General features: G+C 35.1%; 1 protein-coding gene across 5 annotated transcripts in view; it reads left to right on the forward strand.

Moving 5' to 3' along the window:
* RBM27 (RNA binding motif protein 27) overlaps nucleotides 1–19,887 on the forward strand; it is a 42,790-nt gene extending 22,903 nt beyond the window's left edge. For 3 of the 5 annotated variants that reach the window (XM_026687990.2, XM_087955402.1, XM_087955403.1), the window contains 13 exons: nucleotides 7–156; nucleotides 2,348–2,495; nucleotides 3,645–3,795; nucleotides 4,909–5,211; nucleotides 5,325–5,465; nucleotides 9,152–9,274; nucleotides 10,833–10,907; nucleotides 11,029–11,193; nucleotides 11,673–11,777; nucleotides 11,867–12,058; nucleotides 13,131–13,217; nucleotides 13,587–13,697; nucleotides 16,429–19,887. In XM_026687990.2, the coding sequence (XP_026543775.2) occupies nucleotides 7–156; nucleotides 2,348–2,495; nucleotides 3,645–3,795; nucleotides 4,909–5,211; nucleotides 5,325–5,465; nucleotides 9,152–9,274; nucleotides 10,833–10,907; nucleotides 11,029–11,193; nucleotides 11,673–11,777; nucleotides 11,867–12,058; nucleotides 13,131–13,217; nucleotides 13,587–13,697; nucleotides 16,429–16,515 (1,838 nt within the window). In that variant the 3' untranslated portion in view covers nucleotides 16,516–19,887. The remainder of the gene's footprint in view (nucleotides 1–6; nucleotides 157–2,347; nucleotides 2,496–3,644; nucleotides 3,796–4,908; nucleotides 5,212–5,324; nucleotides 5,466–9,151; nucleotides 9,275–10,832; nucleotides 10,908–11,028; nucleotides 11,194–11,672; nucleotides 11,778–11,866; nucleotides 12,059–13,130; nucleotides 13,218–13,586; nucleotides 13,698–16,428) is intronic. The other 2 variants (XM_087955401.1, XM_087955404.1) reach the window with 1 other exon arrangement.
* Nucleotides 19,888–20,896: the final 1,009 nt, after the last annotated feature.

Genomic DNA, 20,896 nt, shown 5'->3' on the forward strand with positions numbered 1-20,896 from the left:
TAATAGATACATATGAACCAGATGGCTATAATCCAGAAGCCCCTAGTATTACTAGTACTGGTAGATCTCAGTATAGACAGTTCTTTTCAAGGACTCCAATGCAGCGTCCAAATCTTATTGGCCTAACATCTGGTGAAATGGACACAAATCCAAGAGGTGTGATCTTTTATATGAAAACATTAAGGGCTTGTAGCCAGATTGTAGGAGAGGCTGAGAAAGAAACAGGAGAAGAATTACTGACAAACAGCTAACACATAGGAGATGATTTGATTAGTAATTCAGCTTATAAATGGTAGCTCAATCTAGACTGAAATGTCTGGGAAGGAGGGATTAAAATATTCAGCCTGTGTTAATGAACTCAATAAATGAGCACTAAGGGTTCCTATCACAGTTCCCAAGTTTTTTTTTTACTTTATCCCTTGCACTGAAACATTTTATTGAAATGTGTGGTTCTTGTTTCCTGTGTTATGCCAAACATTCTAAGAAACCATTATAAACTTGTAGTAATTTCAGAAATAATTTGGTACCAGTGAATGGAATGAATAAGTGGTATGCAGTACAGAGTGGATTTTTTTCTCTTTAATCTTGCTTTTAATGGTGTTTGTACATTCTACAAGAATATTACATATACCGTATTTATCGGCGTATAACACGCACAGGCGTATAACACGCATCTTCATTTTAAGAGGGAAATTTCAGGAAAAAAATTAAATTTCTAAATAAAAACTTTGAAGCAAAATAAGGGTAGCTCAGAACTTTTTTTTTATTAATATTATTACCACTTATAAGGTAAATCAGTGGTCCCCAACCTTTTTGTACCAGGGACCGGTTTCAAGCAGAAAATTTTTGCAAGGACCGGGGGAGAGAAGAGAAGGAGGCTTCGCTCTCTCGCTGCTCCACCATCCAAGGAAGAAACTGCTTCAAAGAAGCGGGGGCTTTTCCTGTCGCCGCAGCTATTCCGGCGCCCGTTTCACCCCCCCGCGCGCGCTTCAATCCACAGTGTCCCATTCTGCCTGCCTGCCTTAGTTTCTGGTTGTTTGGGAGCAGCTTCGGCTGAGAATAATAACTATTCGCCTCTTTTACTCAGCCGAAGCTGTTCCGATTCAACCATTAACGAAGGCAGGCAGGCAGGCAGAACGGAGCACTGCGGGCGGGCGGGCGGGCGGGCGGACGGGGTGGGGGTGGGGAGAAACAGGCGCTTCAGGGAAGCTGCGGCGACAGGAAAAGCCCCCGCTTCTTTGAAGCAGTTTCTTCCTGTGCTGGTGGAGGAGCGAGAGAGCGACTGAGAGAGCTGACCCAGAGAGAAGGACAGGCTTCGGTTGCTTCCTCCCTCCCCTTCTTTCATTTGTGTCCTTGATCCCGATCCCAGCAGCATTCACCGAAGGCTTCTTAACATTATATCGGCGTATAACACGCATACATCATTTGCCCCTATTTTCAGGGGGAAAAAGTGCGTGTTATACGCCGATAAATACTGTATGTTCAATTCATATATTTGTATGGGTTTATTCAATTTGTGGCTCCTAAACATGTAAACTAGAATGCATTTGTTGGCTGAAATCCACTCTCTAAAATTTGGTGGAGTATTTCTAACAAAAATAAGGATGTGAAATGAATTATTGAAAAGCACCCAAACACAAATGAAGGAAGAATAGGGATTGACTCACTCACTGACTGATATTTAGTGGCCACCTGACTCACAGACTCTGAGCAGCTCACATCTCTAAAAGTAGAAAACAATAAAAGGAAAGGAAAAAAAAGATGTCATAGAAAAAGACATACAAACTACATTTCTTGTGGTCATAAATGTTTATGTAGACATTTTGCCAATTGAATAACCTGATCAGGAAACAGATTGCTAGTAAGATCAGTAAAATAAACTCAAAAAGAAAAGAATTGACCAATTTGTGAAGCTTTGTTTTAGTAAATTAAATGAACAAGCAATATTTATTTTCAGAGGCGTTCTGTGCAAATTTTACTATTGCTACCTATATGCAGTCTCTCTTATAATTGGGATTGTTACCAATTTTCCATTGTTGGATTTTCACTCAAATTATATTTCAGAGAGGAAGAATGGCATCTCCAGCAAAAAGATTTCCAATTTTGCATGTTTTATTTTCTGTTGTGGAGGATCTGAACAATATAGAACAGGGGTGTCAAACCAGCAGCCTGTGGGCCAGATGCCACGCCCACCTAGCTCTGTGAAGAGAAAAAAGTCATGAAATGTCACGAGTTTGACACCCATGATATAGAAGTTTCAATACTACAGTAGCATTATATATGATTCCTACAGAAGAAATGTATGACAGCAATGATGTGCTTCAAGTATATTTATCTCTTCTTCTAGCTGCTAATATTATCATACAAACCGAACCTCCAATTGGAATTGCAAGTAACAGCAGTAATGTATCCAGAGTGGTGCTTGAGCCAGACAATAGAAAGAGAATTTTGAACACTATAGAAGGGCCATCTCCAAAGAAACCGTGGATTGGAAAGTAAGGACCTCTGTTGCTAATTAATTACATAATTGAATCAAAATTAGAACTGTGGACCTGAAAATCAGAAATTGTTATGAACATTTTAGCTTAATTAAATTAATGCTTAAACGAGTATATATTGTGTCTATGGAGATTCTCAGTCATCCAGGTCATGGTTGTCCAAAAGGTGCCTTTTGAGGCAACTAGACTTTCTGGTTTTTCTTTGAAGGCGTTTCGCTTCTCATCCAAGAAGCTTCTTCATCTCTGACTGGATGGTGGGGAATGGAAGGATTTATATTCCTGCAGACAGCTAATCAATTGCATTCTTTTAGAGTCTTTGAGGCCACTTGAAGGTTTGTCTGTGTCCTCAGGGTCACCTGAGTAGTGTGAATGGATATGGAGCCTTCTTGGCTGCAGGATGTTTTCTGTAAAGACTGGGGCAGACTGTTAGGGATGAGTCTGTGTTGTCTACATCTCAAACTGAAGTGCAAATGGTTCCTGTAGTCAGTTTTTCTGGAAACCATTCATACTCCCATTCCCAAGAAAGCCCAGTTGCCTTCTGAAAAAGCACTTTTGGCATAGGGTATATTAGGTTATATATTACTGTCTATTTCATTTTTATCCCACTTTTTAATGTTTTTATAAATAACAAAAGGTGGTTAAATGTGTAATATTCCTTCTTTCTTCTATTTTCCCTTTAATAATCACCACCACTATCCTGTGAGGGCTCTTTGAGGCAGCCAGCCAGCTTTCATGCCTAAGGCAGGACTAGAATTCACAGTCTCTTGGTTTCCAAACCAGCACCTTCAGCATTACACTATATTGGCTCTTATTTTAAATTTTAAACATAGCATAACAAACTGCTTGGGAAGCTCTGTAAATCATTTAAATAAATAAAAACATTTAAAATAATGGGGTTTTTCAGTGAGAGTGCCAAGAAGAGGTAGAAAGCCTGTGGATAGTTCAGCCATACTCTGCTAAATGTAAACTGAATATGGCAAATCCTCTGCTTGCAGTTTTGTCACCACCATATTAGAATTGCTCTGCGAATGCTTTTGGCATTTTAATTCTTATATTAATAGGATTTAAAAATAAAATATTGCTGTTTTGCATAAATTAATTTTTTAAAAGAACATATGAAGCCTTATTTTCTTTCTTTTTCCTCAGACAAACTAATAACCAAAATAAGCCAGGATTCCTGAAGAAGAGCCAGTATACGAATACTAAATTGGAAGTTCGAAAAATACCACCAGAACTGAACAATATTACTCAGTTGAATGAACATTTCAGCAAATTTGGAACAATTGTCAATATTCAGGTAAAATGAAACTTCCTTATGTACATTTCTATACAACAAGAGCTGATGGGTTTAAAATTGCATGGAGATTAGTCTGGGGAAAGTATCTGGAGAAATTTTGCAGCAATACAGACTATTGGCTAAGGAAACAAAGTGCCTTGGGAAATGGTATTCATCCATTTCTCAAACATCAGGGGACAGACTTTGATCAGTGATGCCATAGTGACACTTCTCATTCTGTATTATATAGTGAAATGGGCAATCTTATGTTAAGAATGGTTGAGTACATTTTTTTTTGTAACATGTTCGATGGTGGCACAATTAAATTTATTTCCAGCTTAGACAAGAAAAATTACTTTTTCAATGTTTAGGGAAAAAACACTTAAAGAAGTGATGCTTTGTTATCAGTTCTTCACTCAATGTTGCTTGAGTGCTTGTTTTTAGCACATTTTTTTTTTTTTGTAAAAAAATTTATTTGGGTTTTCACAAAACATAATACAAATAAAATATCTTTTCTTGAGAATAGCATGATCCCAGGTTATCACTTCTCCATACAGACACAAACTCAATTTCATATTCATCTTTGTATTCTATTCCATATCTTATTACTATTTTAGCATTTTCTTGGTGATTTTTCCCTTCCCTAAGTTTTCTCAACCTTGTTTTTAATCATCTCAATCCTTTCTAAATTCAATTATATATCTTTTTCTAAGTTTCATTATCTTTCAAATCATATTTATATTTTTGTCTGTCCTGTTTCAATTTCATATTTTCTTTTCTCTTTAAACAAATTTTCCCTTATAGTTACTGATTGGAGTATGACACCTTTGTATCTTTTAGTTTTTGTCCATTCAAATCTTATTTAAACTTTAATTTATACCTTTACAATTATAAGCACATTCTGTGCCACCTTCTGGCATTATATACAAATGGCATCAATTTAGAATTCCTGTACTTCAGTGTTGATGAAAATGCGGATAACAAATGCTTAAATATTGTTGCAAAGAATTTTGTAAAAGTATCTTACCAGAAATGATAGCTCTGAAATAAATTACAACTAGCAATTATGGCTTAGACATTTTGTTGTTATGTAATTAGACTTTGCAGATAAAAAAATGAATTTTTGTTCCTTAGGTTGCCTTTAAGAATGATCCCGAAGCTGCTCTAATTCAGTATTTAACGAATGATGAAGCCAGAAAAGCTATTTCTAGCACAGAGGCAGTGTTGAACAATAGGTTTATACGAGTATTGTGGCACCGGGAAAGCAACGAGCAGCAGCTCTTGCAACAGCAGCAACCGTCACAGCCGCAGCCACCACAGCTGCTGCAGCAGCAGCAGCAGCAGCTGCCGCCAACACCACCTCTTCATCAACTGCATATGCAGCCGCAGGTTCTGGCACAGCCTCCATCTGTAACAGTGCACAGCAGTATGCCAAAGGTGTAGTGTTCTACTGTAACTTCAGTTCTTTGATCTTTCCAAATTCTGGTCTTTGGGATCTATGATGGTGCAAAAAACAAATGCATAGTAACCTTTTTCTGTTTAATGTGCAGGTGGCTAAACCATTAACTCCAGGTGCCTATGTCTTTAACAAGGTTCCAGTTAAACATCGACTTGGAACAACCAGTGGAAATCAGCCAGATTCTCCACATGTATTACTTAACCAGTCCAATGCTACTACAGAGGATGTTCAGGTAAGAGAAGTGGATTGAAGACATTCTGGTCTCAGGACAAAATACTACAAACGTAATCATGCAATACATTAATTACAAGCAATGATATTTTAAAAAAGACTGCGCAATTATATTGGTTGAAAAACTGACATAACGAAGAGAGATTTAAGGAATGTTTTAAATGAAGATCTTATTTTTATTTTTAATATTTATTTCCTATTTATTTCCTTCTACCTGTACAAATATAGATGTTTTAAGATTTTGTGCTTTTAAAATTATGAATATATTTATATATTCTCGAAACTATGTGAAAGTTTTTTTTTATTGATTTGTTTGCTTTTCCATAGTTTTTGTGTTGTGTTGGTTATCACATTTTCTGTTTTCAGACGTTTTTGATTACTCTATGTTGCATCTTAAATTCAAGAGTTTTGTTCCAAGCTTGAAACAAAGCACTGTTTTAACAGTATTATTTTTACTGTTCTAAACGTGCTAAATCCTATGGTTTGGGGGGGGGGGGGGTTGTTTACTGTTTTGTTTTTAGTTAAAATTGACTTGTATACTGATTTTGTAGATTGAGCTTTGGCAGTTTAAACATTGACTAAAACCAAAAGGGTATTAAATCTTTTGGAGGTGGTTTGCAAAATACAGTACATTGCCATGTTGTGCTTGGGTGATCTTTTGAGAACAGTTGGCTAGAGGAAGAAGCCTCTCAAGCTTGTAATAAAAGATAGTGTCTAAGATAGTTTTTTATTTTTATTATTTGATGTCATCATTGAGCTCTGGTGAAGTAAATGCAATTGGTTGTTGATTCCTCTTAAGCAGTGTGGCTGTTGTATTGAAAAAAAGATGATGGATGATCCCTCTTCCTACTTTTGTTAATCTCGGACACAAATAGAGAACCTGTATTTGTTTCAAATTCCTGTTGCTCTGTATAATAGAAATATCTGAATCTTTTTGAATTCTTAATTTGCTGAAACGGAATACTCAAAGCATTTTTTTTAACGTGTTCCATTGGACTGTTTTTGCCCAAGCATTTTTCCATTTAGTGGACACCTGTACTAAAAGAATTGACATGTTAATATCTATAATTACTTACAATGCATATAAGCTTTGTGAATAATAAATATATATGAACAGTGTAAAATTGTATAATTATACAGTGCAATAATAATGCAACCAGATTTTTTCCTTGTGCAACGATATCACTTCCCCACTATCATGGACATAAAAAATATTTCATCAGATTGCCGCAACATACGATGCTTGTTGTCAGTAAGAAGATCAGCAAGCATTCAAAGCATGACAGCAGCAGGACAAGTCCAGAGAAAATCATGTGTTAGAAGACTACAAGGTGGCCATTATTAATCACATCACATTTCCTCCAATCCCCACATCCTGAACTGATGCCATATGGACTGCTCTCCTCAAGCCCATTATCATTTTTGCAAGAATACCTCTTGGCACTATGAGATTAAGTTGTCATTGAACCAACAAGCGTTGAAAAGAAGGTGGCTTACAGAACTGGTATGTGCAGAAGGCCAATAAAAACTGGCAAAAGTCAGTCACTGCAAGGAGAACAGCAAAGAAAACTCATAGAAGTCATAGCCAATCCCTTTTGAGACTAATACGAACTATTGGACACAAAGTGAAGCAATCTATCGACTAGCAAAAATACATGCCAGGACATGCAATATGAACATTGAGCACTACTTATGGTTTGAAGACAAAATTGGGTAACAACATTAAGATGAATTCAAAATCTGGGAACACTGGCAGCAGTACTTTGATGAAATCTCTAGTATCAAATTTCCATACCCACCAATTTCTGATGGCTCATTTAATGCTAGCCCTGCAAGATATAGCTTAAGAGGCTGCCAAGGCTATCAGCCACATGAAGAATTTAAAAGCCCCTGGCCCAGGCAGTCTGTCATGGTGGCTGGGCCACATAGTTCCCCTCTTCAAGAACAAAGATGAGCTAGCAGACTGTTCCATCCACCAACCAATCCACTTCCTGTTGCATACAATGAAAATTTTTGAACAGATCCTCAACCAGCCCCCTCCATGACATCACTGAATTCCATATCAACCAGTGTAGTTTTATCAAAGGTTTGAGTACCACCAACATTATTTTTACAGCTTGAATTCTTCAACATAGAGAAAAGAAGAAACCTGGCTTTTTTTGCCCTGGAAAAGCTTTTGACCATGTTCTGCATCTGCTTTATGTTAATACCAGCAGCCAGGTATTATGCATGGCCGGCCTTTCTGACAGCTTTCCTGTGACCATTGATGTGCACCAATGCTTAGCATTATTGCCATTGATGTTCATCCTCGTCATGGATATATTCATGCAAAAGGTCTGTGGAGAGTCATCCAGGTCATAGTTTTCCCAAAAGTGCTTTTTCAAGAGGCAACTGGACTTTCTTGTTTTTTCTTTGAAGATGTTTCACTTCTCATCTATGATTCTATTCCTGGCTAAGAAGCAAAACGTCTTCAAAGAAAAACAAGAAAGTCCAGTTGCCTCTTGAAAAAGCACCTTTGGGACATTCATGCAAAACCTGCAGCACAATGGCCCTGGGCCTTGCTATATATCAATATCCTGCTCATATCTACCACCAGGGAAGAACTGCAGCACTGTATCTAGACACTGAAAATGATCATCTTAACCAATTCAGTTTGCATCTCACTATGAGGATGACCAAATATCTAGAGACCAATCAGAGCACCTCCATTATCCAGGTCAGCAGCAAAGATCTAGTGAGACAAACTCCTTAAGTTACTTAGGATCCTATTTGAAAAGTGATGGTGGCATTAATGAGGTAGTACATGTGCGAAGATGAATGCAACATGGCTGCGGAGAAGGAAGATCACTGCAGGACTCTTCAATAGGCATAGGCCAATTCATCTAAAACTGAAAGAACATAAATTGATGGTCCAAAAAATTGATGCTTGAATAGTGCCGAATGCCCTTTACATGACATGGAGGTGTGCATGCTCCATTGGTCATTCGGCATTTCCCTTTTTGACCACATCAGCAATGATAAGTCCGCAGCAGATGAACATTGCACCAATAATACAAAATGTGGGGAAACTGCCTGCAGTGTTTGTGCCACATACTACAAAGAACACCCAATATTGTCACCTGCACTGCTCACAACTTTAACATTGATGGCAAATATCTGCATAGAAAACCAAAGCAAAGACGGCAGAATGCAATGTGAGATATGAAAGTCATCGGCTTGCACCCACTGGCTGGATTTGATTGCGTGAAATGGCATTGGTTAATCTGAAAAATGGACTCTACACCTGCAGGAAAATGCTAGGTTGAAAAAGATTTGTATAGTATATTCGTTCACAATTATTAAATTTTAAGGTGTTCTGGTACTTCATATCATTTCTAAATGGAGGAATAGCTTACCTAAATTAGAATAAATAGTTTTACTATAGCCACCAGTTTATCTTCTGTTTCTTAATATGATGACTTTAGCTTTTTTTTTATTTAAACCTACTTCTGATCAAATTTGGATGGATATGCAAAGTAAGTTGCAATTGTCATTGGTATTGTAGTGACACCAATAGACAATCTAAATTTCAACCTTGCATAATCAGAAAAATACCTTTTGAGGATCTTTTAAAATAATTACCATAAATAAATAGTAGCACAAAGTTTAATGGCACCATTAATGTGTTGTTATAATTGCTGCTTTCAGTTGTTTCCTTCTTCAACATCACATACAAAGATGGTTTACAGCTCTTCGAATATGAAGACAGGAAATAAGTCTGGTACAGGAAATAAATCTCATGATGTCCAAGAAGTTCTTAAAAAGAAACAGGTAACAACATATAATTACAGGGTATTTAATAGCTGTAACCTTTGAATGGAATAGGATGTGCATCAACCACATGAAGAATTGTTTCTTGAAATATTCAGATAGTTCTTTCAGGTTTACTCTTTGGTTGGGAGAATTATGACTGAATATAATATCTGATTTTATAATCTTATCCAAACACTGTAAAGTCTGCCACTGTTCCTTGGCATTTAAAGTCCATAGAAGATCATCATCTCATAAGAAAGAAGAAGCTTGGGTTTCAAACTCAGTCAGAGTAATTAAAAAAAATACATTAATTCAACCTTGAAGGATTACAGTTGTAGGAAAGTGAGAGACGACTAGAGCACTGTTTGCCACATTGAGGCACATTACAGGGTAGTTTGAATATAAACCTGAAGCTATTTATAGATATTCTTTGTTGACATGTAGGATGAAGGTCAGTAGTAGCAGCTTTCCACAAGACATGAATCCCAATCTGGATTTGAATTATTTGAAACCAAACCTACAGACTGTATCAGTGGTGAAAAATAATTACTGTTTTACAAGGAATTACAATGCTGCAGAAGAAAATAGCATAATCCAAATGACAATGTTTTGGATCATCTAAAGCAGCGGTCGCCAACCGGAGGGCCGCGAGAAAATTTTGATGGGCCGCAGAGAAATCTCACCCCAGAGCACCCCCCCCAAAGCAATTAATACAGACCGCGCAGGAACACAAGGCTGTGCTGCCCACATGGCCCACGACAACCCTCCTTGCCTACTCACTCCTTACCTGGCAAACTTGCCTGCTAAATTGCTATTTTTCCTTTTTCCGACCATCATCTGTTCTGCTGTACTGGGAGATTTAGATTAGCTAGGAAGCAGGAAATGGTTGGATTTCTTGCTTTCTAGCTAGTCTTTAGATCTTCGGCTCTGCTTTTAAGCACAGCGGAACCTCCCTTAGGACTGAAGGTTCTATTATTCAGTGCAGACTCGCGGCAAGCAAATTTGAGAGATTGGGCTAGTCGATGGCAGATAGATCACAATGATTCTGTGAGCAACTCAATCTGCTTTGCCTGATTTTGGGTAAAAGTTGCTCTTTTTTATAAAAAAAATTCAATATTTACATACATGGTATGTTGTGAGTTAATTTTGTGAGTTTGCTTGCTAGCAAATGTTATGAGTTTGCTTGTAAACAAATGTTATGTGACAGACTGAGCTAGCCAATGGCAGATAGATCTCTGAATGAATCTGTGATTCTGTGAGCAACACAACCTGCCTGCCTGCTTGCCTGGTTTTGGGTAAAAGTTGCTCTTTTTTATAAAAAATTCAATATTTATATAAATATTTACAATATTTACATGCAAGCCATGACCACCCAGTCACATGACCACCAAGCCATGCCCATAAATTAGGCCACACCCACAGAACCGGCTAATAGTCCCTGGGATTTAAAATTATGAGTTTGGTGGTCCCTGAGGTCCAAAAGGTTGGCGACCCTGATCTAAAGATATGATTTATATTTCTTTATTGTATATAAGTAAGGTCAACCATTTTTACTTTAATGTTTTTTTCTTGGTAGGAGGCAATGAAATTGCAACAAGACATGAGAAAGAAACAGCAGGAAATGTTGGAGAAACAAATAGAATGTCAAAAGGTATGACTGAATTGTTTAACATTAACTTCTAAGTTTAAAGTTTGTACATAACTTGTAAACATATTTAATGTGTGTAAAATCTTTTCAGAATAGCATGGTATTTTTATTTTGACTTTCATAGATGCTAATATCAAAATTGGAAAAGAATAAAACCATGAAACCAGAAGAAAGAGCAGAGATTATGAAGACTCTGAAAGAGCTAACAGGAAAAATTTCTCAGTTGAAAGATGAATTTAAAACTTCCTCTGTTGTTTCTACAACATCAAAGCTAAAGTCTAAAACTGAAGTAAGTTATACAATTGTTTTAACATGTTTCTATTTTAAAATATGCAGTTGATCAATGCCTGTGGGCTAAGAAGTAGCTTTTGCTTACAAACTATTACATGAATTTAGGCATTTATAAAAGTGTGCTACTTCTTTCAATATTTTAATTTTGTTATACATCTTTCATATTTCTTTTCATTGTTCAGTCAAAACTGAAATCTTCAGATTTTTATCTAAGACCACTGATTACCCAAGACATTTTATGTGGTCTGAATCAGAACTGTATTAGTATTACAGCCATTCTTTTGGTTATATCTCTTAACATAGATTTATTTAGTTTTTGCTATTTTGCACATTTTGGAATTCCCCCCTCCCAAATCCCACAAGATACAACTTATCATGATGTTTTCCCTAGAATATTGGGAAATTGAAACCTGATAATGTATAAAAATGTAGAAGAAAATAAATGAATTCTTTGCTACCACTTCTCTCCTTTCAAAGGCACAAAAAGAACTCTTAGATGCGGAATTGGACTTACATAAAAGATTGTCTTCTGGGGAAGATACAACTGAACTGAGAAAAAAACTTAGTCAATTACAGGTGGAGGTAAGTTTGTAGAGTAGAGTGCCATCTTGATTCTGGTGTTAGGTATCCACAGTATCCACAAACAATTGACGTATATTCCTTTTGCCCAGGCGGCTCGTTTAGGAATCCTACCTGTTGGTCGGGGAAAAGCGATGTCAGCTCAAACTAGAGGAAGAGGAAGAGGTCGTGGAGGGAGAGGAAGGGGTATTTTGAATCACATGGTAGTGGACCACCGCCCCAAAGCAATAACAATTGGAGGCTTTGTGGAAGAAGAGAAAGATGAAGTGCTGCAACATTTCTCAGTAAGTTAGCAGTTTGTAACTAAAACTAAATATACTTCAGTTTCTGTGCAGTGTTCTAGAATAATATAAAGACATGAGTATCCTAAAAGTGAACTAACTTCACTTCAATTACAGCTGCAGTAATTGTTTTAGTACTTATCTGTACTTAATCATTTGACCATATGTTGTCCAGTATATTTTTTAATATCCGTAAGTGGAACTGTTAACTGGACAATCTTGCCAATGTTTGTTAGTTATGGAATTAATGTAACTTTCACTGCCTTTACACTCCAGTGAATGTGCCTAACAATCAACATCAATTTGCTTTAATGCTGGAGGTTAATACCAACTAATTATCACTGATTTGATTCTTTACAGACAATTAAGTGATTTTTTTTTTACCAGCTACAAATAGCAATTTGATAAACAGTTTTTGTCTGAACCACCACTTTCTCTTTCACTGCTAATATAATTATACTTAAAATTTCTCAAAAACAAGGACATAGTTGAAAAGCATTTCTAAATGTAAAATAAGTATCACATCAATTATATAAATAAATATTTGTTTCTTAATTTGAGTTTCAAAGATACTACAATTTAGAAACTCTGGCTAAAACCTTATATGTGCCTGATGAAGAATGTGCTCCATTAAACACCACAGAAATTCTTTTAAAATAAAATACACATAGGATCAGATTTGCAACCAAAATGATGATGTTTTTTGAAAAACATCTTCTCATGCTATCACCCTGGCATTAGTTTATGAGCAATTATGTATACTTTTCTTATATATTTGGGGACTAAAATGGTTCCTAAAACACTAAGAAAAAAGATTGTTGTCCAAGAACATGAATTTTATTGAGAAAGATCAAAGGCTTCTCTGTAGCAAATTCTTATAGCAAAGCCAAATGTTTTCTAAATGTCTTGGTCTACATCTCCCATTGACCATCTTAAGTTTGAACCAGTGATTAGAAATTTAAGGTCCAAACATTTGGAAGGCATCAGGTTGTCTATGTATAATCACTAACAATACATTGATCGTTATTTTTTTTAGCAGTGAAAGAAAGTAAATCTCAATCTTTTGTGTTTTCAGCAATTTGGAGATATTGAAGGCCTTCAAGAGGAGGAATCTCCTTTAAGTGTTGTTTTGACATTTAAATCCCGCTCTGAAGCTGAAAACGTATGTAAACATGGTTTAAATTTTTAAGGAATGTTCTACGACTCTCTATATCCAGTTTTTTTAAGGCAAACATATTCTGTAATTGAAAGTACCAGCAAATATATACTGGTTTCAGATGAACTATTTTCAGGCATTAAATGTTTAAATCCTGTTGCTCTGTTTAAACGGATAAGCCAGTTACTAATATTTAACTTAAATTATCAGAAAAGAATTTAGATTTGCTCATATGGAAAGTGATGATTATACAATGCAAAGAGTTTTGATCAATCACTGTAGAGTTAATAGAGATCTTTCTGACATGCTGTATAGCCATTGATTTATCCTAGTATATAACACACATTGTTTTCTTACTTAAATATTCCACTTTAGGCTGCCAATCAAGGTTTAAAGTTTAAAGACCGACGACTTCAGATATCATGGCATAAACCTAAATTACCCTCTGTGTCTACAGAAACTGAGGAGGAAGAGCCCAAGGAAGAGGTATTAGAATAATATTTGAATAGCTTGTCCTTTAAAATTTCTTTAAAACTAGCTGGTTTTGCTGTACACAGCAGCAACGTGAACTGATGGTCAAACTGCTCTGGTCAATAGGAATTCCATTTTGCTCATCAGAAAACTATGAAAACTCATCAGATCACACTATGAAGACTATACTTGATGCTGAAACAACAAGCTAGTGGGCCTATTATGCTGCCCAATCATTTCTCTTGCCAAACTTGCTCAATTTTTTTTTTCAGATGTGCTGTTGATCCCAGAACAATGATCCTGGTAGACTTCAGTATTCATCCTGAGAAGCCCTCAGGGAAACATATACTATGACAGTTATAAGTCTATCTTGAGCTGTCATCAGATTCAGTAATAGAGAGATGCATATCTTTGATTTAGTTTTGCTAAAGTCATGAAGAGGTTACTTTGGAAGGGAAATTACAGTTCTCATGGCCAATGTCTGGTAAAGTTCACCATTGCTTTTCTATCATCTGTTGATCACTTAAGGTTGTCCCCCATGCAGACCTAGGGAATTTGATGGGTTTGTAAACATTTGAAAAAAAAATTCAGAAAACAAATCCAATATTTCTTTCAAGACCTTATTGACATTAGGAATGGGAAATATCAGTGTATTGTTTGTACAGTCACCCTCATATGTTTCTCCGATACTTTGGCATCTGAGCTTCTTGGATTTCTGGGGACCTCTCAATAATGAATTAAACTGGAAGGTGGCAAGAATGCAAATAGTGTAATTAAGAGGCAGTTAAGCATGAATTAATGCATATAATCATATCTGCTTTGTGGCTTTTGTTACATTCTCAAATGACCATATAGTGGAGCTCTTTAAAATATCTAAGGTTTATGGACAAGTTGGTTCTAACTCTTGGGTTTTCCACATATTGTCCAGATTTTTTAGCTTCCTTTGCTTATATAGGTTAACTGAAAAGAGTTGATAGAATAAATCATGGATATTGTCATGTATTCTTCCATGTTGGAATGATACTGCCAGCCTTAAGAAAGCAAACTCATTCCTGTAGTAATCTCCATGGATTCAAATGGTCTTGTCAACATTATTAATTGTTATTGTGTTTTTTCCGTCTGACTTTAGGCCTGTTTTGAGAACACAGAATAAGCAATATGTTCACTATTTTATAACATGACAAATGGAATACAGCTCTGTTGATCCTGCTTGAACATCTCTGGTTTCTTTGACATGTGAAAGGAGAGTACTAGGATTAATTAGCATATGTTAGTCTAGCCATAAGTCATTGTTCTGTTCTCCATGGGATTTAACATCAATGTGAAACTGCTGGAATGATCATCAGGAATTTCTAGCAGCAAGGTTACTAAGCAAAGATTGTGCATGTGTTAGAACCCTATTGACGTAACTGCCTTGGTTGCCAGTTGGCTATTGAACTAGAACACCTTAAAGAGGGTATCTGACATTACAGATAGTGACCATTGCCATTACAGATAGTTCAAAAATCCTTGTGAGGATGTCTTGAAGAATTGAATGCCATTTTGTGGTTCCTGACAGGAGTTTTCTGTAGTATCTATGGAGATTCTCAGTTGTCCCAAAAGTGCTTTTTCAAGAGGCAACTGGACTTCCTTGTTTTTATTTGAAGACATTTCGCTTCTCATCCAAGAAGGTTCTTCAGTTTCTTCACAGCTGAAGAAGTCCAGTTGTCACTTGAAAAAGCACCTTTGGGACTTCTTTGTGGTGGTGCCTCTGGGGAAAATTAGGAGGAATATTATGTACATCACCCTGAACAAAAACAGAATATAAAGCAAATCAGTAGATGCATTCATGAGGCACCTACCGGTACATCTACATATTTCAGCCACCTATTGAAGATTGTCTCTTCATCATGCCTTCCCTCTACAAATATTGTTTGCATAGTTCTCTTTTACTTTTATTATCTTTCTGCCGTCAACTTTGTAATGAATGCTATTTTATGTTTTAATTTATGTTTCTGCATTTTCATTATTCTGTTGTAAATTATGCTGAATTTTAAACTAACGCAATGTGATATATACATGTACTGCTAATAATAATATTTGCATACAAACATTTTAATGCTAATACTTTGAAAGGCATCAATTGATAGCAAATATTTTTTAAAAAAAAAAAATTAGTAGACTGTGTTTTATTATGAAATATTCCTGATCTATAATTTGCTAATATTATAAGTAAAGCTACTTGAAATGAGTTAGTCCAAAGAGGAAACCAAAACCTATAAACACTACCTTTATTTGTAAGGTTACTGTAGCAGAATCTTGCAAGTCTAAGAGTACTTCTCCCCTTCTGACATGTTATCTCACCCTCATTCCTTCTGTGGGCTGAGATATCTCCTGTCTGGCCATTCTCCAGGCTGCCGTTCTTCCTCCTTTGTCCTTTCTGCCAAGGTTATTCTCACAGCCCATTACAGGATGAATCAAGCATTAGACAAGTATTTTTTTAAAAAATGTTTTACTTGTACTCTTTCCAGAATGAGATGGTTATCTCTAAATTTGATAAATAAATATAATTAATTGATTTCATAGTATTCAGTATTGCTGCCATTTCACAGCTAGAATTTTTGTTAGTATTTCTTTGCATGGTTGATTCCAAAGTGGCTAGATTTCTTTGGAGATCATCCCAAGAAGAAATGTATTTTACAGTCCTTATGAAGGACTTTAAAATCACTATAATTTTATAACCACATTAAATTTTATCTTTCTTTAGGAGACAGAAACATCAGATTTATTTCTACCTGAAGATGATGATGATGAAGATGAAGATGAAGATGAATCCCGCTCTTGGAGAAGATGAAACTTCAAGAGGAAGCATATAATTTTAGAATTGTTCGAACTCAAATTTTTAAAAAAAATATTTAAAGGAAATCCATGAGCCAAAAATTTGTTTTTGTTTTTTGTTTTTTATAAATATATACATTAAGATAACAAATGTGTTTGATATGTAAACTTAGCAAGTAAGTAGCTATGATCAGCCAAAGGCCCAGAGCTTCTACAAAGCTGTAAAAATGGTTGTGATCTTATAAAAGTGAAATATATCAGTCCTTCAAGCCCAACCTTTGTTCATTCTGATTTTAAAGTATCAATTTGTTTTATTAAATATCAATGACTTCATAGTTAATTCAGAATTCCTTTCATTGGATGGCAGGCAGCTTAAGTAAATCTCGACTGAAAAACAATCAGGAATTGCACATATGTTTGTGAACAAGCTGTTTTTCATATATTCCACTATCTGAAATATGGTTATCAGAATAATAATAGCATTGGTGATAGTGATTTCTTTATTTCTTTCCCATCTTTAAACATTTTAATTGCCATTAGGAATGCACCTGATCAACTACTTCTGCTCTAATTTCACATTTTAGTTCAGTGGAACGTATTGGCCTTAAAATCTATTTAAAATGACAACAGCAGGAATATTTTTAACAGTATTGGTAATGTGAAATTTCTTGTTTTGAAAATGCCCTATCTATAGAACTCGCTTCAGGGTAATTAATAGCTGCATTTTATTTTTTAAGGAAAAGCCAATGCACTGTTCCAAGTAAAATATTTCCTGCAACCCACAGAATTGCAAACCAAAAACAATCTTGATTTAAAATAATAGATACTAAGCCAGCACTTAGAATAATATTGTAGGTTCATGTTATAACACATTAAAAATTAACGTTGAGTTGAGGGAAAAAAGTAAAACACTGATTTAAGCATTTTTTATCTGTATGCTGATAAAAATGTGTCTAGTTTTCCCCCTTTTTAAAAAAAACACCGAATACCGGTGGTTCATGGTGTAGATTTGGTAGAGTTTATGTTACTTTTTTTTTTTACTGCAAGGGCAATAGATCTTTATAACCCATGTCTCTTGCTGCTATTAAATATAAATATATCCTCCAGCGAGTCATCTCTTAGTGCTTTTGTACGCTGTGTCTCATAGTCAGTAGTGAGGAAGTGTAGCTGTCTGATACAGCTCCCCAGATAGCCTACTATAGGACATACTGACTGTGACTTTAAGGAGAGCAGTTTAGAAATACTTGAAGGGCCATTGTTATCCCCATCCTAGCCATAGATCAGAGCAGCAGGTTATGCAAGGAGCATATGATGTCACTGCATTTAAGTTAAGATTGATGAAGCAAGGCAAACATTACTATTATCAATTCCCATGATACCTCGGCATTCATTAATTCAAAGATTTAATTATATGTTTCAGGTTTCTTACATTCAGATTAGCATAGTGGTACTTAATTGAATCTAAATGACCGAACACCTTAATTAGGTTTCAAGTTTCGGGTCTTGCTACCAGAACTTTTTTTTTCCCTTCCTCCCATTTTGGGAACTATGTACATTGTTATAAAAGCACATCCCATTTGAATTCCATCCATAAGTGAATAAGAGAGTATGCCACCAGCTCTTATTTGCCCTTTATGTAAAGGCCTTTGTGTTCTAGATTATTGCTACATTCCTACTAATGTTGAATCTCAGTGAATTAAGTTATGACAATAAAGCACGAATATTGCACATTCTTTAACAGGCAAAGCCTTGCTTTTCTCCCGTTGCCTGTGATATCTTTAGAATGCTTATGGCTCAGTATGTAGCCATCACATATATTGACCCAGCAAGAAAAACGCTTGAATCTGGACAGTTAGTTAATAATAGAGGGAACAAAGGGTTTATGTATACATACATACATACATATATATATATATATGTGTGTGTGTGTATAGATATATATATATATATTTCTCTTTATATATATATATGCGTGTGTGTATAGATATAGATATATTTCTCTTTATATATATATATATATATATATATATATATATATATATATATATATATATATATATATATATATATATATATATATATATATACAGGGTTTTTTACTTTTTCTAGAACTGTATAATTTTGTAAATATTTTTGCTTTTTTGTGTACTAAAAACTACCAGCATCTAGATTTCCATAAGAATTCTTGTATTTTTGTATCTAGAAGATTACAGTTGACTGAACGAAGCTGTAAGAGAAATTTCCTTAGCTTTTGGAACAATTAGACTGGATGGGATTCCTTTTCATATGGTTTTAGATAACTTTTGTTAGCATGCTGTTCAGGAGAGAATGAATATCTTTACTCAAAAGTGTTAGCTTTTTTCATGGAGAAGAGATGAGGCTAAGAGAGAGATTTATTAAACTTTTTCCCATCTTTGCTTTCTTTCCTGTTTTTTTCAGTATAAGTTGACACACATGAATCCTCTAGTGACAACTTTAATTTCTCAGCCTAGAAGCACAAAACTGAGTTGTGCCCCTAAATTTATGTATTGAAAGCATACTATTGTGTTACTGAGGATGTAAGTAATGGGCACATAGTGGTAACTCACTTAAAAAGAAAATAGGAAACTAGTTCAAAGTGACCTTCATTTTGATGTAGCTATGAAACTCCCTGTGTTGTATATTAGAACTTGGTTTAAAAAAAAACAATTGTGTTACTGGGTAACTTCTGGTACCACCTGCTGTGAAATTGTCCTTTTCATAATCATAAGCCATAACAAAAAGCATAGTATAAATACACCCGCAAAGTACCTTGAAAGCTAGGTATTCTAATAAAACTTTGCTATATAAATATATATAAAAAAATATCCCTTTCTAACCACTTAGCAATGTATCACTCTATTGGCATTAAGAAGAATGTCATAATGTAAATGCTCAGTAGATCATCCCCTTAAAGCTTTACAAATATTAATGCTACTATATAAACTGTTGGTTTAACTGTGGTGTATTTTTAATCCTTACATATAAAAATGCACAGCATCTAAAACTTCAAAAACAAAGAAACCATAATCGCCCACTTACAGTGGAGATGCTTCAACATTTTTAATGAAATCATGTGAAAAGGAATATTAAATTCCTCTCAATGTACATTAACTTGTATTATAGTTTTTACAAGATTGTGAACTTGTGTAATAGTACATTAGGAGATATTGTTGGATTTCTAACTGTTTATACATTTAAATTCATACATGTAATGTTTGTTTTATTGATTACACTTTGAATTTCTAAGATGCATGTTGACTTTTTGCAATAAAGAGATAACATGGAATGGTTTAAAATTAAAAAAAAAAAAGTTTGAATTGAAATTTGGAAAAGTAACCATTCCAGAGAAAAAAATATACTCAGAAAACAGTTGTTTTGCTTTCTTTCTTTAAAGATATGTACATCTGTGAATGCGTGCATATGATGTGTGTACGTGTGTATATGAATATGAATATGTGTTTATAAGGTTTATCATTACCAACCTTAAAACATATATTTTGCTGCTCCAAAGCTTGGAGTAACTCATAATAAAACAATCCAGGATCCATCCAAGAGACAAAATAGTTTCGTAACCATGGCCAAAATCAATATTGCATTTTTCGTCCTAAGTTAAATTTATTGAATTTAATGCATCATAAAAATAAGTGATGGTATCATCTTCTTAAATAAGCTATATAATGATACAAAATGTTGACTATTAACAATAGTGACCAGCTGAAAAATACATAAACCTTAAAGCAATATAGCAGAGAAAAGCTGAGATTGCATTTTTAGTTTAGAATTAGGAAAAGAGCTGACTCAGAAAACATTTCCCTTTAAAAAGCTGCTTTCTCCTAAGTGTCAGTACATTATGCCTCCAACATATTTCTTTAGAAGTTCCTAAATTATGAATTTGCCATGTTGGAATTCCCTGAGATATGATTGTAGATATTTTAAAGACTTACGTAAATCCTAAGTTTACATGCAAAGAAATGGAATTATGCACTTAACAAAACAGTTCTGACCCACTGCCCCAGATAAGTTCATTATTCTTTATCATACAAAAGAAGCATTTATCACTCAAATAAATCTTACCTGCCCTATAATGTGTAATTGTCAGGAAGTGAAGAAATTCCATGCTGAGAATCTTACTCCACTGAATCAATGCTATACCGATGGAACACAGGCTTTGTATGGTTGTGCCAGTCCATGGAAAGACTTGAAAATGTGGTCTTCATTAATGTCTCTTACCTACATGATTGAAATCTGAGCAAAAGCCATGTAGAATAGTGATCCACAGGTAGAAATGGCTCAATAAAGGAGAATATTTGAAGCTTGGGTGACATGAAGGGTCCTTGGTGCTCTTGGAGCTTAGCTATTTTCTTGTAGATGTTTCT

This window comes from Notechis scutatus, chromosome 2 (genome assembly GCF_049901735.1).
Source record: "Notechis scutatus isolate UNSWTSFEM ecotype Mainland chromosome 2, rNotScu1.2, whole genome shotgun sequence".
NCBI lineage: Eukaryota > Metazoa > Chordata > Lepidosauria > Squamata > Elapidae > Notechis > Notechis scutatus.